The following is a 19923-nucleotide window of genomic DNA, read 5'->3' on the forward strand; positions in this document are numbered from 1 at the left end:
ACCGTAGAGCTGGAAGGGACCTCCAGGGTCATCTTGTCCAACCCCCTGCACAGTGCAGGAACTACCGGTAAATTTGTTATTCTGCTCTTGCAAGTTTCTGAAACTAAGGAGACCTTAACAGATTCAAGAACTAGATTCTGTCAAACAGAAAAAAAAAATCGATTTTCTATGCTGTGGAGCAGGGGTCCTCAACCTTTTTAAATAGGGGGCCAGTTCACTGTCCCTCAGACTGTTGGAGGGCCGGACTGCCGTTACTGTACAAGGCCGCGGGCCGTCAGTTCTCCGTCTTCTGCATCTCTCTCCCTTCCCCACACCACACACCCTTGCCTGGGAACTCACCTCACCTCGGTATCACCTCACACTCTGTCTCTGCCGCCTCAGCCCAGTGCCGGAAGTGTGCGTTGCTAACGCAAGTTTAGGTCGAACGTCACTTCCGGTCTGATTTTGCCATAACCCGGCGGGCCGCATAAACGTCCTCAGCGGGCCGCATCTGGCCCACGGGCCGTAGGTTGAGGACCCCTGCTGTGGAGTCTTGTGAGCAAAAATTCTACTTTGTGAGCGACTGGCATTAAAGTTTTGAGCTGCTGCATCAATTAGTTTGCTCCGGGGCCATTTTTCCTGAGCTAAGACAAAAAATGTGTGAGCCGGAGGCTAAAGAACTGTGAGCTAACTGACGCTAACTCAGCTTAGAGGGAGCACTGCTTCCAGTGAATTCTGGTGACGATGTGGTGTCCCTAAACATTTGAGGGGGGCTGTGTTACCTCGCTCTCCAAAGGGAGGTGCTCTTAATCATCTCCTTTGCAGCTCTGTTGCAGTTTCGCCATGCTGCCTTCTTCGGGTGCGACTTTGAAAGTATTTGTGTATGCAGGGGTCGTTTTGTAGAAAAATTGGTGGTGAAGCTCATGAACAAAACTCAACATATGCCCCCCCCCCCCCCCCGCAGCCAAAAGCAACCAGATGCAAGAAAGGAGAGCTCCGGGTGAGCGAGGCCTGCTTGGGCTGGCTAGAGATCCAGCCAGCCCAAGTAGGCCTCGCTCTCCTGGGGCTCTCCTGGGCCGCCCACCCCAAAGTCAAAAGGTCAGCAAGCCACCTGCCACCCAAAATCACATAAGAAGTGGAGAAAGGGTGGCGTGGGCTTCTCCAGGGGTTAATGAGGGCTGCTGGGGGCTGGCGGACTGCCCGCCCTCCTAATCCAGGGACTGTTATGCAGCTGCACCTCCTATTCAATGGACAAGGTTGGAGGGGAGGAGGAAGGGGGAGCCCTCAGAAAGGTTCAGGAGCTGGGCTCCTGGGAGCTCCTGCTGAATGCACGGCCTGTGTGTACGCCTGCTCAGACTTGGGGGTGCAGTCTAATTTCCAGTGATTTTTTATTTATTCACTTCATTGATATCCCGTCGTTCTCCCCAATTGGACCCCAAAGTGGTTTACATGGTTCTCCTCTCTTCTGTTTTATCCTCACAACAACCTCATCAGGTAGGTCTGGCTGAAAATACATGACTGGCCCAAGGGCACCCAGCAAGCTTCCATAGCCGAGTGGGGATTCAAACCTGGGTCTCCCCAATTCTATTTATTTGAGTAGAGCTGGGCATGTTTAGCCTGGAGAGGAGGCTTGCACAGGGGACTACCTTTACCTTTACCGTATGCATTTGCTTGCTTGGATGCCAGATTGACCCAGGAGGGTTTTTTTCCTTGTCAGAACCTCATGCGTATCCCTTATATATGTTTCAGGCCCGTAGAGAAGCTGGCCGAAGCCGTGAGCGTCACCGTCGGGTCTCCTCACTAGGACCTCTGGGGCGCTGCTGACGATCTCGGAGGAGACCTGCCAGCGGGGAAGGAGAGGCAGCCGCGGACCACCCCCTGTTCCCCCTCTGGGGGGAAGGGAGGGAGAGAGCGTTGGCGGACTATGGATCCTCTGACGCGCCCGATTGGGGATATAATGCGGCGGAACCCTCAGCAGGACTACGAGCTGGTGCAGAGAGTGGGGAGCGGCACGTACGGAGACGTCTATAAGGTGGGAGCCCAACGGGGACGAGTCGTCTCGGTCTCTTCGTCGCATGGGGGGTGGGGAAGGCCATTTCCGCCGCAAGCCCGAATGCTCCCTTTCCTCCCCTGGAGCACAGCAGAGTTTAAAACTGTGCCTCTCTTTCCTTTTTTGGCGTTCAGCAGGCGTTTTTTTGATAATTAGTAAAAGGGGAAGGAGGCAGGATGGGAGGGTTGTTAAATCACCAGCCACGCTAGAGTGTAACCTGCAGCTATAGAGCAGTGGTCCCGGAACTTTTTGCCACCAGGGACCGGTTTTGTGGAAGACAATTTTCCCATGGACCGGAGGGTGGAGGGGCGGGGGAAGGGGGGGCGACAGTTTCGGGATGATAAAATTGTGCACTTTATTTCTAAAGTGTTTGGTATAGTGGTTAAGCGTGCGGACTCTTATCTGGGAGAACCAGGTTTGATTCCCCACCCCTTCACTTGCACCTGCTAGCATGGCCTTAGGTCAGCCATGGCTCTGGCAGAGGTTGTCCTTGAAAGGGCAGCTGCTGTGAGAGCCCTCTCCAGCCCCACCCACCTCACAGGGTGTCTGTTGTGGGGGAGGAAGGGAAAGGAGATTGGAGGCCGCTCTGAGACTCTGTCCTTGGAAGGGCAGCTGCTGGGAGAGCTCGTTCAGCCCCACCCACCTCACAGGGTGTCTGTTGTGGGGGAGGAAGGGAAAGGAGATTGGAGGCCGCTCTGAGACTCTGTCCTTGAAAGGGCAGCTTCTGGGAGAGCTCGTTCAGCCCCACCCACCTCACAGGGTGTCTGTTGTGGGGGAGGAAGGGAAAGGAGATTGTAGGCCACTGTGAGACTCTGTCCTTGAAAGGGCAGCTTCTGGGAGAGCTCGTTCAGCCCCACCCACCTCACAGGGTGTCTGTTGTGGGGGAGGAAGGGAAAGGAGATTGTAGGCCACTGTGAGACTCTGTCCTTGAAAGGGCAGCTTCTGGGAGAGCTTGCTCAGCCCCACCCACCTCACAGGGTGTCTGTTGTGGGGGAGGAAGGAAAAGGAGATTGTAGGCTGCTCTGAGTGGATGGCGGGATATAAATCCAATATCTTCTTCTTATCTGGGAGAACCGGGTTTAATTCCTCACTCCTCCACTTGCAGCTGCTGGAATGGCCGTGGGTCAGCCATAGCTTCTCACAGAGTTGTTCTTGAAAGGGCAGCTTCTGGGAGAACTCTCTGATTCCCACCCACCTCACAAGGTGTCTGTTTTGAGGGAGGAAGGGAAAGGAGATTGTGAGCGCTCTGAGACTCTGAAATTCGGAGTGGAGGCCAGGATATAAATCTGATGACGACTTATTATTATTATTATTATTACTACATAGTAATATATAATGAAATAATTATACAACTCACGGCCCGGTTGCTAACAGGCCACGGACTGGGACCGGTCCATGGACTGCGGGTTGGGGATCCCTGCTGTAGAGGACCCCCATCAACCCCCCCCCCCCACCAAAGACCCAGCTGAAGTAGCCCTTTCTAACAGTACACCTGACTCCAAGTCTTCGGTGTTCACTAGGATCAAACGGCACCAAAATGGATCCAGTCGTAAACCTCACCATGTCCGGTCCACTTTCATGCTGCTGGGGGGGGGGGGCACAGTGGGAGGACTTCTAGTGTCCCGGCCCCCCTGGTGGACCTCCTGATGGCACCTGGGTTTTTTGACCACTGTGTGACATGGAGTGTTGGACTGGATGGGCCATTGGCCTGATCCAACATGGCTTCTCTTATGTTCTTATGTGACACAGAGTGTTGGACTGGATGGGCCATTGGCCTGATCCAACATGGCTTCTCTTATGTTCTTATGTGACACAGAGTGTTGGACTGGATGGGCCATTGGCCTGATCCAACATGGCTTCTCTTATGTTCTTATGTGACACAGAGTGTTGGACTGGATGGGCCATTGGCCTGATCCAACATGGTGTCAAGCAAGCAGATCTCAAGGTAACCAGTCCTTGATGTGAAACAAAGTATGGTTTATTGATAATCCATATGCTTCTATGAGTTAGGTATTGGAACTGATACAACGTAACAGTGGAGACCATACTTAAAGATGGCACATCAAAGGTTCTCTAAACAAAGCTGTAAATTCTAAACAAAGCTGTATTCACGTGTGAAGATTCACGCAGTGTCTTTCTTATCTCCCCTGTGGTTTCTCTTCCCGGGCCCAGGCCTGGGAACCTGTTGCTGGAGGCGCTTATCTTCAAAGAGTAAATTCTTGCATTTGTTAGTGAAAGCGAAAGAGGCGCGAAAGAGGCGCCGGCTATTTTCTACTTTGATGTGCCCAACTTAGTTCAGGGTTAGTAACATCTATGAAGCATTGCAATTATATTCAGATAACATTATACCATCAGAGAAAGGTTTAACATTGCTTGACACATGGCTTATCTTAGGTTCTCATGTCTGGGGCAGTGATGCTCTGTATTCTTGGTGCTTGGCGGGGCAACAGTGGGAGGACTTCTAGTGTCCCGGCCCCCCTGGTGGACCTCCTGATGGCACCTGGGTTTTTTGGCCACTGTGACATGGAGTGTTGGACTGGATGGGCCATTGGCCTGATCCAGCATGGCTTCTCTTATGTTCTTATGTCTGGGGCAGTGATGCTCTGTATTCTTGGTGCTCGGGGTGGGGGGCACAGTGGGAGGGCTTCTAGTGTCCTGGCCCCACTGGTGGACCTCCTGATGGGACCTGGGGTTTTTTTGGCCACTGTGTGAAACAGAGTGTTAGACTGGCTTCTATGGCTTCTCTCATGTCTTCATGTCTGGGACAGTGATGCTCTGCATTCTTGGTGCTCGGGTTGGGGGGCACAGTGGGAGGGCTTTCAGTGTCCTGGCCCCACTGATGAACCTCCTGATGACACTTGGGTTTTTTGGCCACTGTGACATGGAGTGTTGGACTGGATGGGCCATTGGCCTGAACCAACATGGCTACTCTTATGATCTTATGTCTGGGGCAGGGATGGTCTGTATTCTTGGTGCTTGGTGGGGCACAGTGGGAGGGCTTCTAGTGTCCTGGCCCCACTGGTGGACCTTCTGATGGCACCTGGGTTTTTTGGCCACTGTGTGACATGAAGTGTTGGACTGGATGGGCCATTGGCTTGATCCAACATGGCTTCTCTTATGTTCTTATATCTGAGGCAGTGGTGCTTTATATTCTTGGTGCTTGGTGGGGCACAGTGGGGGCGCTTCTAGTGTCCTGGCCCCACTGGTGGACCTCCTGATGACACTTGGGTTTTTTGGCCACTATGTGACACAGAGTGTTGGACTGGATGGGCCATTGGCCTGTTCCAGCATGGCTTCTCTTATGTTCTTATGTCTGGGGCAGGGATGGTCTGTATTCTTGGCCCTTGGTGGGGCACAGTGGGAGTGCTTCTAGTGTCCTGGTCCCACTGATGGACCTCCTGATGGCACCTAGTTTTTTGGCCCCTGTGTAACATGGAGTGTTGGACTGGATGGGCCATTGGCCTGATCCAACATGGCTTCTCTTATTTTCTTATGTGACACAGAGTGTTGGACTGGAAGGGCCATTGGCCTGATCCAACATGGTTTCTCTTAGGTTCTTATGTGACACAGTGTGTTGGACTGGATGGGCCACTGGCCTGATCCAACATGGCTTCTCTTATGTTCTTATGTGACACAGAGTGTTGGACTGGGTGGGCCACTGGCCTGATCCAACAGGGCTTCTCTTATGTTCTTATGTGACACAGGGTGTTGGATTGGAGGGTCCACTGGCCTGATCCAACATGGCTTCTCTTATGTTCTTATGTGACACAGAGTTTAGGACTGGATGGGCCATTGGCCTGATTCAACATGGCTTCTCTTATGTTCTTATGTGACACAGAGTGTTGGAGTGGATGGGCCATTGCCCTGATCCAACATGGCTTCTCTTATGTTCTTATGTGACACAGAGTGTTGGACTAGACGACTCTTATCTGGGAGAACCAGGTTTGATTCCCCACTCCTCCACTTGCACCTGCTGGAATGACCTTGGGTCAGCCATAGCTCTCGCAGGAGTTGTCCTTTAAAGGGCAGCTGCTGTGTGAGCTCTCTCAGCCCCACCCACCTCACAGGGTGTCTGTTGTGGGGGAGAAAGATCAAGGAGATTGTAGGCCGCTCTGAGACTCTGTCCTTGAAAGGGCAGCTGTTGGGAGCGCTCTCTCAGCCCCACCCACCTCACAGGGTGTCTGTTGTGGGGAGGAAGGGAAAGGAGATTGTAGGCCGCTCTGAGACTCTGTTCTTTTAAAGGGCAGCTGTTGGGAGAGCTCTCTCATCCCCACCCACCTCACAGGGTGTCTGTTGTGGGGGAGGAAGATCAAGGAGATTGTAGGCCGCTCTGAGACTCTGTCCTTGAAAGGGCAGCTGCTGGGAGAGCTCTCTCAGCCCCACACACCTCCCAGGGTGTCTGTTGTGTGTGGGGGGGAGATAAAGGAGATTGTGAGCCGCTCTGAGTGAGTTCAGAGAGAAGGGCGGGGTATAAATCTGCAGTCGTCGTCTTCTTCTTCTTGAGGCTTGATGTCCTTTCCCTTGACTGGCTTGAGCCAGGTGGGACAGAAGCTGGCATTTCTTTTTCATCCCTGGGGCGAATGGGATTCAGGTGGGGTCTGTGTGTGAATGGCCTGGTGCTGCACCTGGTTCTGGAGGCAAGAACGTCTTTCCTCTCCCCCTCTTCTCCTTTTCTCATTTCTCCTGCCAAAACCTTTCTGGGGAGTCCTGCCGCTCTTGCTGTCTTCCTGCAACTGTCTGTTGCAAGAAAAATCTCCCCAGACCTTTCGCTTTCAGATGACCTCATATAAGAAGCTTATTAGGAAGGGAACTGAAAACAGAGCAGCCAGTGGCGTAATGCCCCTGTATAAATCGATGGTGCCGCCTCATTTGGAGTACTGTGTGCAATTCTGGTCACCGCACCTCAAACAAGATATTATGGCGTTGGGAAAAAGTTCAGAAAAGGGCATCTAGTATGATTAAAGGGCTGGGACACTTTCCCTATCAAGAAAGGTTAAAGCGCTTGGGGCTCTTTAGCTTGGAGAAACGTCGACTGAGAGGTGACATGAGAGAGGTTGACAAGATTATGCACGGGAGAGAGAAGGTAGAGAAAGAAGCACATTTTTTCCCTTTCGCGCAGTGCGAGAACTTGTGGGCACTCCGTGAAATTGCTGAGCAGTCGGGTTAAAACGGATAAAAGGAAGTCCTTCTTCACCCAAAGGGTGATTAACACGTGGAATTCACTGCCACAGGAGGTGGTGGCAGCTACAAGCATAGCCAGCTTCAAGAGGGGATTGGATAAACTTCTGGTGCAGAGGTCCATCAGTGGCTATTGGCCACAGCTTATTGTTGGAACTCTCTGTCTGAGGCAGTGATGCTCTGTATTCTTGGTGCTTAGAGGGGGGGTACAGTGTGAGGGCTTCCAATGTCCTGGCCCCACTGATGGACCTCCTGAGGACACCCGGTTATTTGGCCACTGTGTGACACAGAGTGTTGGATTGGATGGTCCAGTGGCTTGATCCAACATGGCTTCTCTTCTGTTCTTAAGAGAAGCCATGTTGGATCAGGCCAGTGGCCCGTCCAGTCCAACACTCTGTGTCACACAGTGGCCAAAACTCAGGGGCCATCAGGAGGTCCACCAGCGGGGCCAGGACTCCAGAAGCCCTCCCACTGTGGTCTCTCAAGCAGCAAAAGAGAGAGGGTGACCTCAACTGTGGGGATAACTCCTCTTTATGGGTCTAGCAGGGGTAGGGAACATTGGCTCTCCAGATGTTTTTTGCCTACAGCTCCCATCAGCGCCAGCCATTGGCCATGCTGGCTGGGGCTGATGGGGGTTGTAGGCCAAAAACATCTGGAGAGCCAACGTTCCCTACCCCTGGAGCACATTGCTGTGCCCACCCCTCCAGGGCAAAGCCCCCTGAGGGTGCGTACGCCATGCATCAAACCGTAAAACAGCCAGCGACGAGCCAGATAACTAAACAGCTAGCCTGTCAAAAGCAACCCGGACCGACAGCGGTGAAATACAAAAGTTGCCCAGCCAGCAGAAGTGAAAAACAGGGCAATAGCAAGGGATCGACAGAAACATAACCGAGGTCAGCACAAAAGAGCAGAAAGCCAATTTGAATAAAACTGCACAAAATGGCATGTGAGTGATGAAATGGGCGATAAAAGGCGTTAACGCGGTCAGGAAAAACTAGTAACTCTGCTTTGCCCTGGGAAGTCTGTTCTAGGCAGTTCCTGAACATCAGAAGCCACAGGCAGCCAGTAGAAGACTGGGAGGGGCCCTGGGCTAGAGTCCCTACGCCTCGACTCTTATTCCCAGTCACTGAGAGGTTCAAAAGATTGCCGTCTCTCCACCATATTTGCTGGGGGGTGGGTGGGGGTTGTGGTAGCCAACTGGATTTCATCTGCATGTAGGATTGTCTCTTACAAGAAACAGGGCATTTTTTTTTTTTTAGCAGGAACTCCTTTGCCTATTAGGAAGAGCCCCGTGGCGCAGAGTGTTAAAGCTGCAGTCCTAAGCTCTGCTCACGACCAGAGTTTGATCCCTGGCGGAAGCTGGGTTTTCAGGTAGCCGGCTCGAGGTTGACTCTGCCTTCCATCCTTCCGAGGTCGGTCAAATGAGGACCCAGCTTGCTGTGGGGAAAGGGTAGATGACTGGGGAAGGCAATGGCAAACCACCCCGTAAAAAGTCTGCCGTGAAAACATGAAAGCAACGTCACCCCACAGTTGGAAACGACTGGTGCTTGCACAGGGGATGACCTTTCCGTTCCTTTCCTTTCCTTCCTTTTGCGGCTACAAGCATAGTCAGCTTCAAGAGGGGATTGGATAAGCATCTGGAGCAAAGGTCCATCAGTGGATATTAGCCACAGTGTATTGTTGGAACTCTCTGTATGGGGCAGTGATGCTCTGTATTCTTGGTGCTTTGGGGAGCACGGTGGCAGGGCTTCTAGCCCCACTAGTGGACCTCTTGTTGGGACTTGGGTTTTTTGGCCACTGTGTGACACAGAGTGTTGGACTAGATGGGCCATTGGACTGATTCAACATGGCTTCTCTTATGTTCTTTTGTGACACACAGCGAGGGCTGGATGGGCCATTGGCCTGATCCAACATGGCTTCTCTTATGTTCTTATGTGACACAGAGTGTTGGACTAGATGGGCCAATGGCCTGATCCAACAGGGCTTCTCTTATGTTCTTATGTGAGACAGAGTGTTGGACTGGATGGGCTATTGGCCTGATCCAACAGGGCTTCTCTTATGTTCTTATGTGTGACACAGAGTGTTGGACTGGATGAGCCATTGGCCTGATCCAACATGGCTTCTCTTATGTTCTTATGTGACACAGATTGTTGGACTGGATGGGCCATTGGCCTGATCCAACAGGGCTTCTCTTATGTTCTTTTGTGACACAGAGTGTTGGACTGGATGGGCTATTGGCCTGATCCAACAGGGTTTCTCTTATGTTCTTATTGTGATTTGGGCTGGGTGGAGAATTCCATCAGATCTCAAATGGAAACTGAGTTGGAAGCATGTCGGGCTGTCTCATTTGGCTTTGAGGAAAGGGATGATGCCTTTTGAGGAAAGGGATGATCTCCTGTTAAAAACTGGAATATGGAATTGGAAGGATGGAAGCTATGGAGGTGAAGGTTTCCTGTAGCTCGTTGGAAGAGCCTCTGCTTAGCATGCAGAAGGTCCCAGGTTCAATCCCCGGCATCTCCTGTTTAAAAAAGGACCAGGCAGTTGGTGATGAGAAAGACCTCTGCCTGAGACCCTGGAGAGCTGCTGGCCACCCAGGTAGACTGATAAACCAAGGGCCTGATTCAGTGCAAGGCAGCTTCATGTGGGTTTGTGGAGAATCTGTGGCTCAGCGGTAGAGCATCTGCTTGGCATGCAGAAGGTCCCAGGTTCAGTCCCCGGCATCTCCAGTTAAAATGCTCAGATGGTAGGTGATATAAAAACAACTCTGGCTGAGACCCTGGAGAGCTGCTGCCGGTCTGAGTAGACAGTTCTGACCTTGATGGACCAGTAGAAGCCAGCTTTGTGTGTGCGCGCGCATCTGTGGCGCTTGTGACAGTCCAGAATCTGAGGATCCCTTCCCAATGCATGTTCTTCATCGAGCTGCTCTCCTCTCCCTCATTGTGGCAGAAGCTGTCAGCCTTGGTTTTGTCTGCTGTTCATGGACCCCCCATTCAGACGTTGATTGCTGATGACTGGGTATCACCAGGCCTTGCTAGTCACGGTGGGAGGCAGCCTTGCCCTCGATGTAGAAGTAAAAATCCCAACAACGTGGGATCGCAGTTCGTATTTTCTTCCTGGAAAACTGGGTCAGAACTGACCAAGAAAATGCTTGAATTATAGATCTGTAAGTTTATAGGCAACCAGTAGCCATAACGATCACTACAGGTGCTACTATATATTGCAGGGGTGGCCAACGGTAGCTCTCCAGATGTTTTTTGCCTACAACTCCCATCAGCCCCAGCCAGCATGGCCAAAGGCTGGGGCTGATGGGAGTTGTAGGCAAAAAACATCTGAAGGGCTACCATTGGCCACCCCTGATATATTGTATTAAAGTGTTAAAAACATCTGGAGAGCTACTGTTGGCCACCCCTGATATATCGTTTTAAAGTGTTAAAAACATCTGGAGAGCTACCGTTGGACACCCCGATATATCGTATTAAAGTGCTAAAACGTCTGGAGAGCTACCGTTGGCCACCCCTGATATATCGTATTAAAGTGTTAAAAACATCTGGAGAGCTACCGTTGGCCACCCCGATATATTGTATTAAATTGTTAAAAACATCTGGAGAGCTAACGTTGGCCACCCCTGATATATCGTATTAAATTGTTAAAAACATCTGGAGAGCTACCGTTGGCCACCCCTGATATATTGTATTAAAGTTTAATACAATATATCAGGGGTGGCCAACGGTAGCTCTCCAGATGTTTTTAACACTTTAATATTTAAAGGTATTTTTTTTGAAAACGAAGTAATAGAATTGTTATTAATGGTGTTTTGTCTGTAATATTGTTTGATGCTCACACTGTTCAACTGGGCTACATGCTGGCCGTAGAGAGCCATTTTGGTGTAGTGGTTAAGTGCGCAGACTCTTATCTGGGAGAACGGGGTTTGATTCCCCACTGCTCCACTTGCACCTGCTGGAATGGCCTTGGGTCAGCCAGAGCTCTCTTATCTGGGAGAACCGGGTTGGATTCCCCACTCCTCCACTTGCAGCTGCTAGCAGGGCCTTGGGTCAGCCAGAGCTCTCTTATCTGGGAGAACCGGGTTTGATTCCCCATTCCTCCACTTGCAGCTGCTGGAATGGCCTTGTGTCAGCCAGAGCTCTCTTATCTGAGAGAACCGAGTTTGATTCCCCACTCCTCCACTTGCACCTGCTGGAAAGGCCTTGGGTCAGCCATACCTCTGGCAGAGGTTGTCCCTGAAAGGGCAGCTGCTGTGCGAGCCCTCTCCAGCCCCACCCACCTCACAGGGTGGCTGTTGTGAAGGGAGAAGATATAGGAGATTGTAAGCCACTTTGAGACTCTGTCCTTGAAAGGACAGCTGCTGTGAGAGCCCCCTGAGCCCCACCCACCTCACAGGGTGTCCGTTGTGGGGGAGGAAGGGAAAGGAGATTGTGAGCTGCTCTGAGCCTCTGTCCTTGAAAGGGCAGCTGCTGGGAGAGCCCTCTCAGCCCCACCCACCTCACAGGGTGCCTGTTGTGGGGGGAGAAGATATTGTAAGCTGCTCTGAGCCTCTGTCCTTGAAAGGGCAGCTGCTGTGAGAGCCCTCTCAGCCCTACCCACCTCACAGGGTGTCTGTTATGGGGGAGGAAGGGAAAGGAGATTGTGAGCTGCTCTGAGACTCTGTCCTTGAAAGGGCAGCTGCTGTGAGAGCCCTCTCAGCCCCACCCACCTCACAGGGTGTCTGTTATGGGGGAGGAAGGGAAAGGAGATTGTGAGCCGCTCTGAGACTCTGTCCTTGAAAGGGCAGCTGCCGTGAGAGCCCTCTCTAGCCCCACCCACCTCACAGGGGGTCTGTTGTGGGGGAGGAAGGGAAAGAGATTGTGAGCCGCTCTGAGACTCTGTCCTTGAAAGGCAGCTGCCGTGAGAGCCCTCTCTAGCCCCACCCACCTCACAGGGGGTCTGTTGTGGGGGAGGAAGGGAAAGGAGATTGTGAGCCGCTCTGAGACTCTGTCCTTGAAAGGGCAGCTGCTGTGAGAGCCCTCTCTAGCCCCACCCACCTCAAAGGGGGTCTGTTGTGGGGGAGGAAGAGAAAGGAGATTGTGAGCCGCTCTGAGACTCTGTCCTTGAAAGGGCAGCTTCTGGGAGAGCCCTCTCTAGCCCCACCCACCTCACAGGGGGTCTGTTGTGGGGGGAGAAGATATAGGAGATTGTAAGCTGCTCTGAGCCTCTGATTCAGGGAGAAGGACAGGGTACAAATCTGCAATTCTTCTTCTTCTTCTACATTGATGCACAACCAAGCGGAGAAGTGCAACACAGCCACAACCCAGCAGGCTCCCCAAGACCAGTGGACAGCAACCTTAAAGTGTGCACGAGTGCGCTGTGGTTCTGCCGCCGCCAAGGGCTGTCTCATGAATGTTTGGAGTAAATTGGTTACCAGCCGTGGAATGATTCAGCATTTAAGTCTGGGTTGATGCGCCTCCGTCTCTTAATTTATTCCATAAACCGTCCTTAGAACTGTGTGGATTTATAGCTGCTGCTCTGTGGGAATGTGGTGTCTGGTGCAAAACACTTGTCCTAGCTTTCGTATTTTAAAAATAAGTTATGAGTTCTGTTTACGGTGAAGTTTTGCAGGCGCTGAGTAGCCAGATGGGCCAAGGCTGTAGCTTAGTGTTGGAGCCTCTGCTTGGCATGCAGGAGGTCCCAGGTTCAACCCCGGCATCTCCACTTAAAAGGACCAGGTTGCAGGTGATGGGGGAAACACTGGAATGCCTCTGCCAGTCACAGGACTTCCGTCAAGCTCAGCCTCTCCAGTCGCTGGCAGACGTCAGCAAAACATGAGTATCTGCCCTGCCTGAGACAGATTGTGGGTCCTTCTAGCTCAGGGGTGTCCAAACTGTGACTTGGGAGCCGCATGTGGCTCTTTCACACACATTGTTAAAGTTGCTTTCTTTCCACCTCATTCATCCATCTGTCTGTCTGTCATCTCTCTCTCTCCCCCTCCCTCCCTCTCTCTCTCTCCTTCCCTCTCCCTTCCTCTCTCTCTCCCCCCTCTCTCTCTCCTTCCCTCTCCCTTCCTCTCTCTCTCCCCCTCTCTCTCCCTCTCTCTCTCTCTCTCCCCCTCTCTCTCTCCTTCCCTCTCCCTTCCTCTCTCTCTCCCCCCTCTCTCTCTCCTTCCCTCTCCCTTCCTCTCCCTCCCCCTCCCTCTCTCTCTCCTTCCCTCTCCCTTCTTCTCTCTCTCCCCCTCCCTCCCTCTTCCTCCCTCTCTCTCTCTCCTTCCCTTTCCCTTCCTCTCTCCCTCCCCTCCCTCCCTCTCTCTTTCTCTCTCTTTCTCTCTCTCTCTCTCCCTCTTTCCCCCTCCCTCCCCCTCCCTCCCTCTCTCCCCCTCTCTCCCCCCTCTCCCCCCGCCATCTATCTGTCTGTCTGTCCGTCTGTCCGTCCATCTTCTATCATCTATCTATCTATCTATCTATCTATCTATCTATCTATCTATCTATCTATCTATCTATCTATCTATCTATCTATCTATCTATCTATCTATCTATCTATCATCTCCTTCCTTCCTTCCTTCCTTCCTTCCTTCCTTCCTTCCTTCCTTCCTTCCTTCCTTCCTTCCTTCCGTCCGTCCGTCCGTCCGTCTTGCAGGTCTCAAAATCTGATGTTTATTCTATGTGGCTCTTAAGTTAAGCAAGTTTGGCCACCCCTGGTCTAGCTCATTACTGTCTGCCCCAGCTCTTCAGGGCCTTGAGCAGAGAAAGGCCTCTCCTGTTTCCTGGTCTTTGTTGGTTTTACCTCGGTATGCCAAGAATGGAACTTCAGACTTTCTCCATGCAAAGCCCCTGGGCCCTGAGCTGTGTCTTTGCTCTTCATGTTACTCAGAGAAGCAGATCTGGGCTAATTGGCACAGTTAATTCATACAAAAGGAGTAGGTTTTTCCATGGCGTAGAATTTAGATTTGTGTGTCAAAATAGGTCTGCCCTGAGTTAACTGTCTGACAATAATATTTCACAGTTGCTCAGATTTTAGTTACATTTTTGCTTTGGCATCAGTCAGTATGAGCTTGGTTTGATTTTCTTTTAGTCAGTGTGTTTAAGATTATGTGCATGTATAAGTGAGATCAGGCTCTGAAATATTTTCACCCAAGTGATATGCAGGGAAAAGTATTTCCACCGCCAATTCTTTCTGCTTTTTCATGGTGCCACAAACTCAAGAAGCAGTAAGTTTTGAGTCCAGGAGAAACTTAGAGACCAACATTTCCAAAGTTTTTGAGATTCAGAGTAGCTGACAAAGGGAGTTGTGACTCTCGAAAGCCCATATTCTCATAATAAGAACATAAGAGAAGCCATGTTGGATGAACAGATATGAACCTATGAAGCTGCCTTCTACTGAATCAAACACTGGGTCCATCAAAGTCAGTCTTGTCTACTCAGACTGGCAGCGGTTCTCCAGGGTCTCAAGCTGAGGTTTTTCACACCTATTTGCCTGGACCATTTTTAGTTGGAGATGCCGGGGATTGAACCTGGGACCTTCTGCTTACCAAGCAGGAGAAGGTAGAGAAAGAAGTACTTTTCTCCCTTTCTCACAATATGGGAACTTGTGGACATTCAATGAAATTGCTGAGCAGTTGGGTTAGAACTGATAAAAGGAAGTCCTTCTTTGCCCAAAGGGTGATTAACATGTGGAATTGACTGCCACAGGAGGTGGCAGTGGCTACAAGCATAGCCAGCTTCAAGAGGGGAATGGATAAGCATATGGAGCAGAGGTCCATCAGTGGCTATTAACAACAGCTTATTATTGGAACTCTCTGTCCGAGGCAGTGATGCTCTGTATTCTTAGTTCTTGGGGGGGCACAGTGGGAGGGCTTCTAGTGTCCTGGCCCCACTGATGGACCTCCTGATGGCACTTTGGTTTTTTTGGCCACTGTGTGGCACAGAGTGTTGGACTGGATGGGCCATTGGCCTGATCCAACATGGCTTCTCTTACATTCCTATGTGACACAGAATGTTGGACTGGATGGGCCATTGGCCTGATCCAACATGGCTTCTCTTATGTTCTTATGTGACACAGAGTATTGGACTGGATGGGCCATTTGCCTGATCCAACAGGGCTTCTCTTATGTTCTTATGTGACACAGAGTGTTGGACTGGATGGACCATCGGCCTGATCCAACATGGCTTCTCTTTTGTTCTTATGTGACACAGAGTGTTGGACTGGATGGGCCACTGGCCTGATCCAACATGGCTTCTCTTTTGTTCTTATGTGACACAGAGTGTTGGACTAGTTGGGTCATTGGTCTGATCCAACATAACTTCTCTTATGTTGTTATGTTCAAATGCTCTGCCACTGAGTCACCAGCAATGGCCCATGTAGTTGAACGCTTTGTGTCACACAGTGTTCCAAAAACAGGCACTATCTGTAGGTCCACCAGCAGGGCCAGAACTCCAGAAGCCCTGCTACTGTCGAGTTTCATCCGTACCTTGTGATTAAAAGCCATTGATGGACTTCTGTTCCGTGTGTTTCTCCTGTCCCTTCTCGAAGTGGTCCCCTCTCGTAGCTGGCACACCTTCCTGCCACTCTAGCCAGAGATTTATAGCTCAAAGATCATGATCCTTCTGTATGCCTGACCTGTTTAAAGAAGGTGAGGGGGTATATTTTTGCATCTCTTGTGGGAACCTGGCATTTATAGTGCCTGATTAAAAGGATGCAGATTTATCCTGAGGGTTAAGAATAGCCTGCAGGAGGTTGAATCAGATTAAGGCTGATCTTTGCTGGTGGAGGCAGTGCCGCACAGCAGGTTGGCATTAACATTTGGAAGGCTTTGCGCATCTTTCCATTGGATCCAGGCTACACGGGCCGTTTCCATACCCCTTCCCCTGCAGATGAGGAAGTCCCTCAGAGCAGCCCTTTTCAGCGATGCGTGTGCTGCAGAGAGAAGCGTGGGGCAGGCTGGTTCCATTCTGCTGATGGGAGATTTGGCCTTTTGCTCTGTGCCCTGCTCAGTGTGATGCGGTGGCTAAAAGGCAAATGCAGTTTTGGGCTGTATCAACAGAAGCATAGTGTCCAGATAATGTGAAGTGATGGTATCGCTTTACTCTGCTCTGGTAAGACTTCACCTGGAGTTTTGTGCTCAGTTTTGGGTACCACATTTTAAGAAGGATATAGACAAGCTGGAATGGGTCCAGAGGAGGGTGACGAAGATGGTGAGGGGTCTGGAGACCTATGAGGAAAGGTTGAAGGAGCTGGGCATGTTTAGCCTGGAGAGGAGGCGGCTGAGAGGTGATAGGATCACCATCTTCAAGTCCTTGAAGGGCTGTCATATAGAGGATGGTGTGGAGTTCTTTTCTGTTGCCCCAGAAGGTAGGACCAGAATCAATGGTTTGAAATTAAATCCAATGAGTTTCTGGGTCAACATTAGGAAGAACTTCCTGACCGTTAGAGTGATTCCTCAGTAGAACAGGCTTCCTCGGTAGGTGGTGGGCTCTCCTTCCTTGGAGGTTTTTCAACAGAGGCTAGATGGCCATCTGACAGCAATGAAGATCCTGTGAATTTAGTGGGAGGTGTTTGTGAGTCTCCTGCATTGTTTAGGGGGTTGGACCCGATGACCCTAGAGGTCCCTTCCAACTCCACGATTCTCTGATTCTATGACTGTTAGAGCGGTTCCTCAGTGGAACAGGCTTCCTCCTTAGGAGGTGGTGGGCTCTCCTTCCTTGGAGGTTTTTAAACAGAGGCTAGATGGCCATCTGACAGCAGTGAAGATCCTGTGAATTTAGAGGGAGGCATTTGTGAGTTTCCTGTATTGTGCAGGGGGTTGGACCCGATGACCCTGGAGGTCCCTTCCAACTCTATGATTCTGTGATTAGCTGCTCCATTGCTGTCCTTTGCCTTGGGCAGAGAGGAGGCTTTCCCAGCAAGAAAGCATAGCAGCCTGGTCGTCGGACCAGCAGGTAACATGGAATATTAGCTGCCATGGGAGATATGCAAGGATAAGGAGGTGGAATGAGGCACTCAGTCAGTGGCAGAGGAAGCAAATAGTTTGTTGTGCCCAAGCTTGATGAGAGCTACAGTAGCAGAGTGTGAACTACTGTTGCCAATCCACAGTTGGCCAGGGATAAAGGTATAAACTTCTGTGAAAACCAGCCTCTGAATTTATACAAATTATTTACGAAGACTATTGTCAATAAAAAATCTCTAAGAAATTTATCAACAAATTCATACAAAATTAGACATTAAGGAACATCACTGAATCACCCATAGTCACTCAACAACAAGTAAATGTCCAGTTCTCATGTAAGAGGGTTTAGGTGACCATTCCGACCATGTAGTCTTTCGGGGGAGACCAGAGCTCCAGACGGCTTTCTCTTGTACAGCCTGGCACAGATATACGTAATTCGCTACGCGGTTGTGCTGAATCCCACATTTCGCCTTTGATTAGATGAGCTTTCAAAAATTACTTCGAACTTCCAAGTGCTGTCACTTGTAACGTTTTCCAATGGTATGGTTAATTTCCGCCGAAAGACTACACCGTTGGAATGGTCACCTACACCCTCTTACTATGAGAATTGGACATTTACCTGTTGTTGAGTGACTATGAATGATTTAGTGATGTTCCTTAATGTCTAAATCTCATTTGGAATACTGTGTACAATTCTGGTCATCGCCTCTCAAAAAAGGATATTATAGCATTGGAAAAAGTGCAGAAAAGGGCAACTAGAATGATTAAAAGTTTAGAACACTTTCTCTATGAAGAAAGGTTAAAACTCTTGGGGCTCTTTAGCTTGGAGAAACATCGACTGCGGGGTGACATGATAGAGTTTGACAAGATTATGCATGGGATGGAGAAAGTAGAGAAAGAAGTCCTTTTCTCCCTTTCTCACAATACAAGAACTTGTGGAGATTCAATGAAATTGCTGAGCGGTCAGGTTAAAATGGATAAAACACACACACTGTGGCTAATAGCCACTGATGGACCTCTGCTCCATATTTTTATCTAACCCCCTCTTGAAGCTGGCTATGCTTGTAGCCACCACCACTTCCTGTGGCAGTGAATTCCACATGTTAATCACCCTTTGGGTGAAGAAGGACTTCCTTTTATCCGTGCTAATCTGACTGCTCAGCAATTTCATCGAATGCCCACGAGTTCTTGTATTGTGAGAAAGGGAGAAAAGGACCTCTTTCTCTACTTTCTCCATCCCATGCATAATCTTGTCAACCTCTATCATGTCACCCCGCAGTCGACGTTTCTCAAAGCTAAAGAGCCCCAAGCGTTTTAGCCTTTCTTCATAGGGAAAGTGTTTCCGCCCTTTAATCATTCTAGTTGCCCTTTTCTGGACTTTCTCCAATGCTATAATATCCTTTTTGAGGTGCGGCGACCAGAACTGCACACAGTACTCCAAATGAGACCGCACCATCGATTTATACAGAGGCATTATGATACTGGCTGATTTGTCTTCAGTTCCCTTCCTAATAATTCCCAGCATGGAGTTGGCCTTTTTTATTGCAATCGCACACTGTCTGGACTGTGCGGACTGGAGGAGCAGAGCGAGGGCTGCTGGAGGCTCACGCGATCAACCAGCCTTTCACTATAGAGGCCCCTGTGACTCTCTTTGTCTTCAGAGAGTCGAGTCGAGATGAAACGTTGGAAGATGTTTGCTTCAGGGCAGGTGTCTCGGCATAGCGCTGTCACGTCCTCTAAATGTCTTGAAAGCAGCATCAAACCAGTCTCAGAGAGCAATATTATTTCACAGTTGTCGGCACGTTGCAGGTGGGAGTTGTGCACATATTTATTTATTTATTTATTTTTTATTTATTCGGGATTTATATCCCGCCCTTCCCACAAGTGGCTCAGGGCGGCTTCCAACTATTGATCAAGCATAAAATTTAAACAATTTTAAGTATATAACAATTAGATACTTAAACATTTAAAACCTTAAAAACCAGTAACATTTCAATTTCATAAAAACAATTAAACCTTAAAAACCAGTAACATTTCATTTCATATAAACAGATGGCTAGCCAGTTACATCAAGTTTTCATCCCAGTTAGGTGTAAGCTAGCCGGAAGGGGGTCGTCTTACAGGCCCTGCGGAACTGAACCAGGTCCCGCAGGGCCCTCACCTCTTCCGGCAGCTGATTCCACCATGTGGGGGCCATAACAGAGAAAGCCCTTTCTCTGGTGACTTTCAAGCGGGCTTCTTTTAGCCCGGGGATAGAGAGGAGATTTTGTGTTCCTGACCTCAGTGCTCTCTGGGGAACATGTGGGGAGAGACGGTCCTTCAGGTAGGCAGGTCCCAGGCCATATAGGGCTTTAAAGGTAATAACCAGCACCTTGTACCAGACTCGGTACATCACTGGAAGCCAGTGCAGAGTCCGAAGACCCGGCTGAATGTGTCCCCACTTTGGGAGACCTAATAACAGCCGGGCCGCGGCATTCTGCACCAGCTGCAATTTCCGAGTCCGGGACAGGGGCAGCCCCATGTAGAGGGCATTGCAGTAGTCCAACCTCGAGGTGACTGTAGCATGGATCACTGTTGCTAGGTCGTCACGCTCCAGGAAGGGGGCCAGCTGCCTTGCCCACCTAAGATGAAAAAATGCGGACTTGGCAGCGGCTGCTATCTGAGTCTCCATCTTTAAGGAAGGCTCCAACAGCACCCCCAAGCTCCTGACTCTGTCCGCCGCCGTCAGCGGCGCACCGTCAAAAGCTGGCAGGGGGATCCCCCCCCGGGCCGCGGCGACCCAAGC

At 50.4% G+C, this 19923-nt stretch overlaps 1 protein-coding gene across 1 annotated transcript in view; it reads left to right on the forward strand.

The window, feature by feature from the left end:
- The first annotated feature begins 1782 nt into the window (after positions 1 to 1782).
- The window catches only part of MAP4K5 (mitogen-activated protein kinase kinase kinase kinase 5), a 232454-nt gene continuing 214313 nt past the window's right edge, over positions 1783 to 19923 (forward strand). Inside the window, 1 exon segment of the mRNA XM_060261158.1 lies at positions 1783 to 2011. Within this exon segment, the coding sequence (XP_060117141.1) occupies positions 1904 to 2011 (108 nt within the window). The 5' untranslated portion in view covers positions 1783 to 1903.

Source organism: Heteronotia binoei, chromosome 21, assembly GCF_032191835.1.
Source record: "Heteronotia binoei isolate CCM8104 ecotype False Entrance Well chromosome 21, APGP_CSIRO_Hbin_v1, whole genome shotgun sequence".
NCBI lineage: Eukaryota > Metazoa > Chordata > Lepidosauria > Squamata > Gekkonidae > Heteronotia > Heteronotia binoei.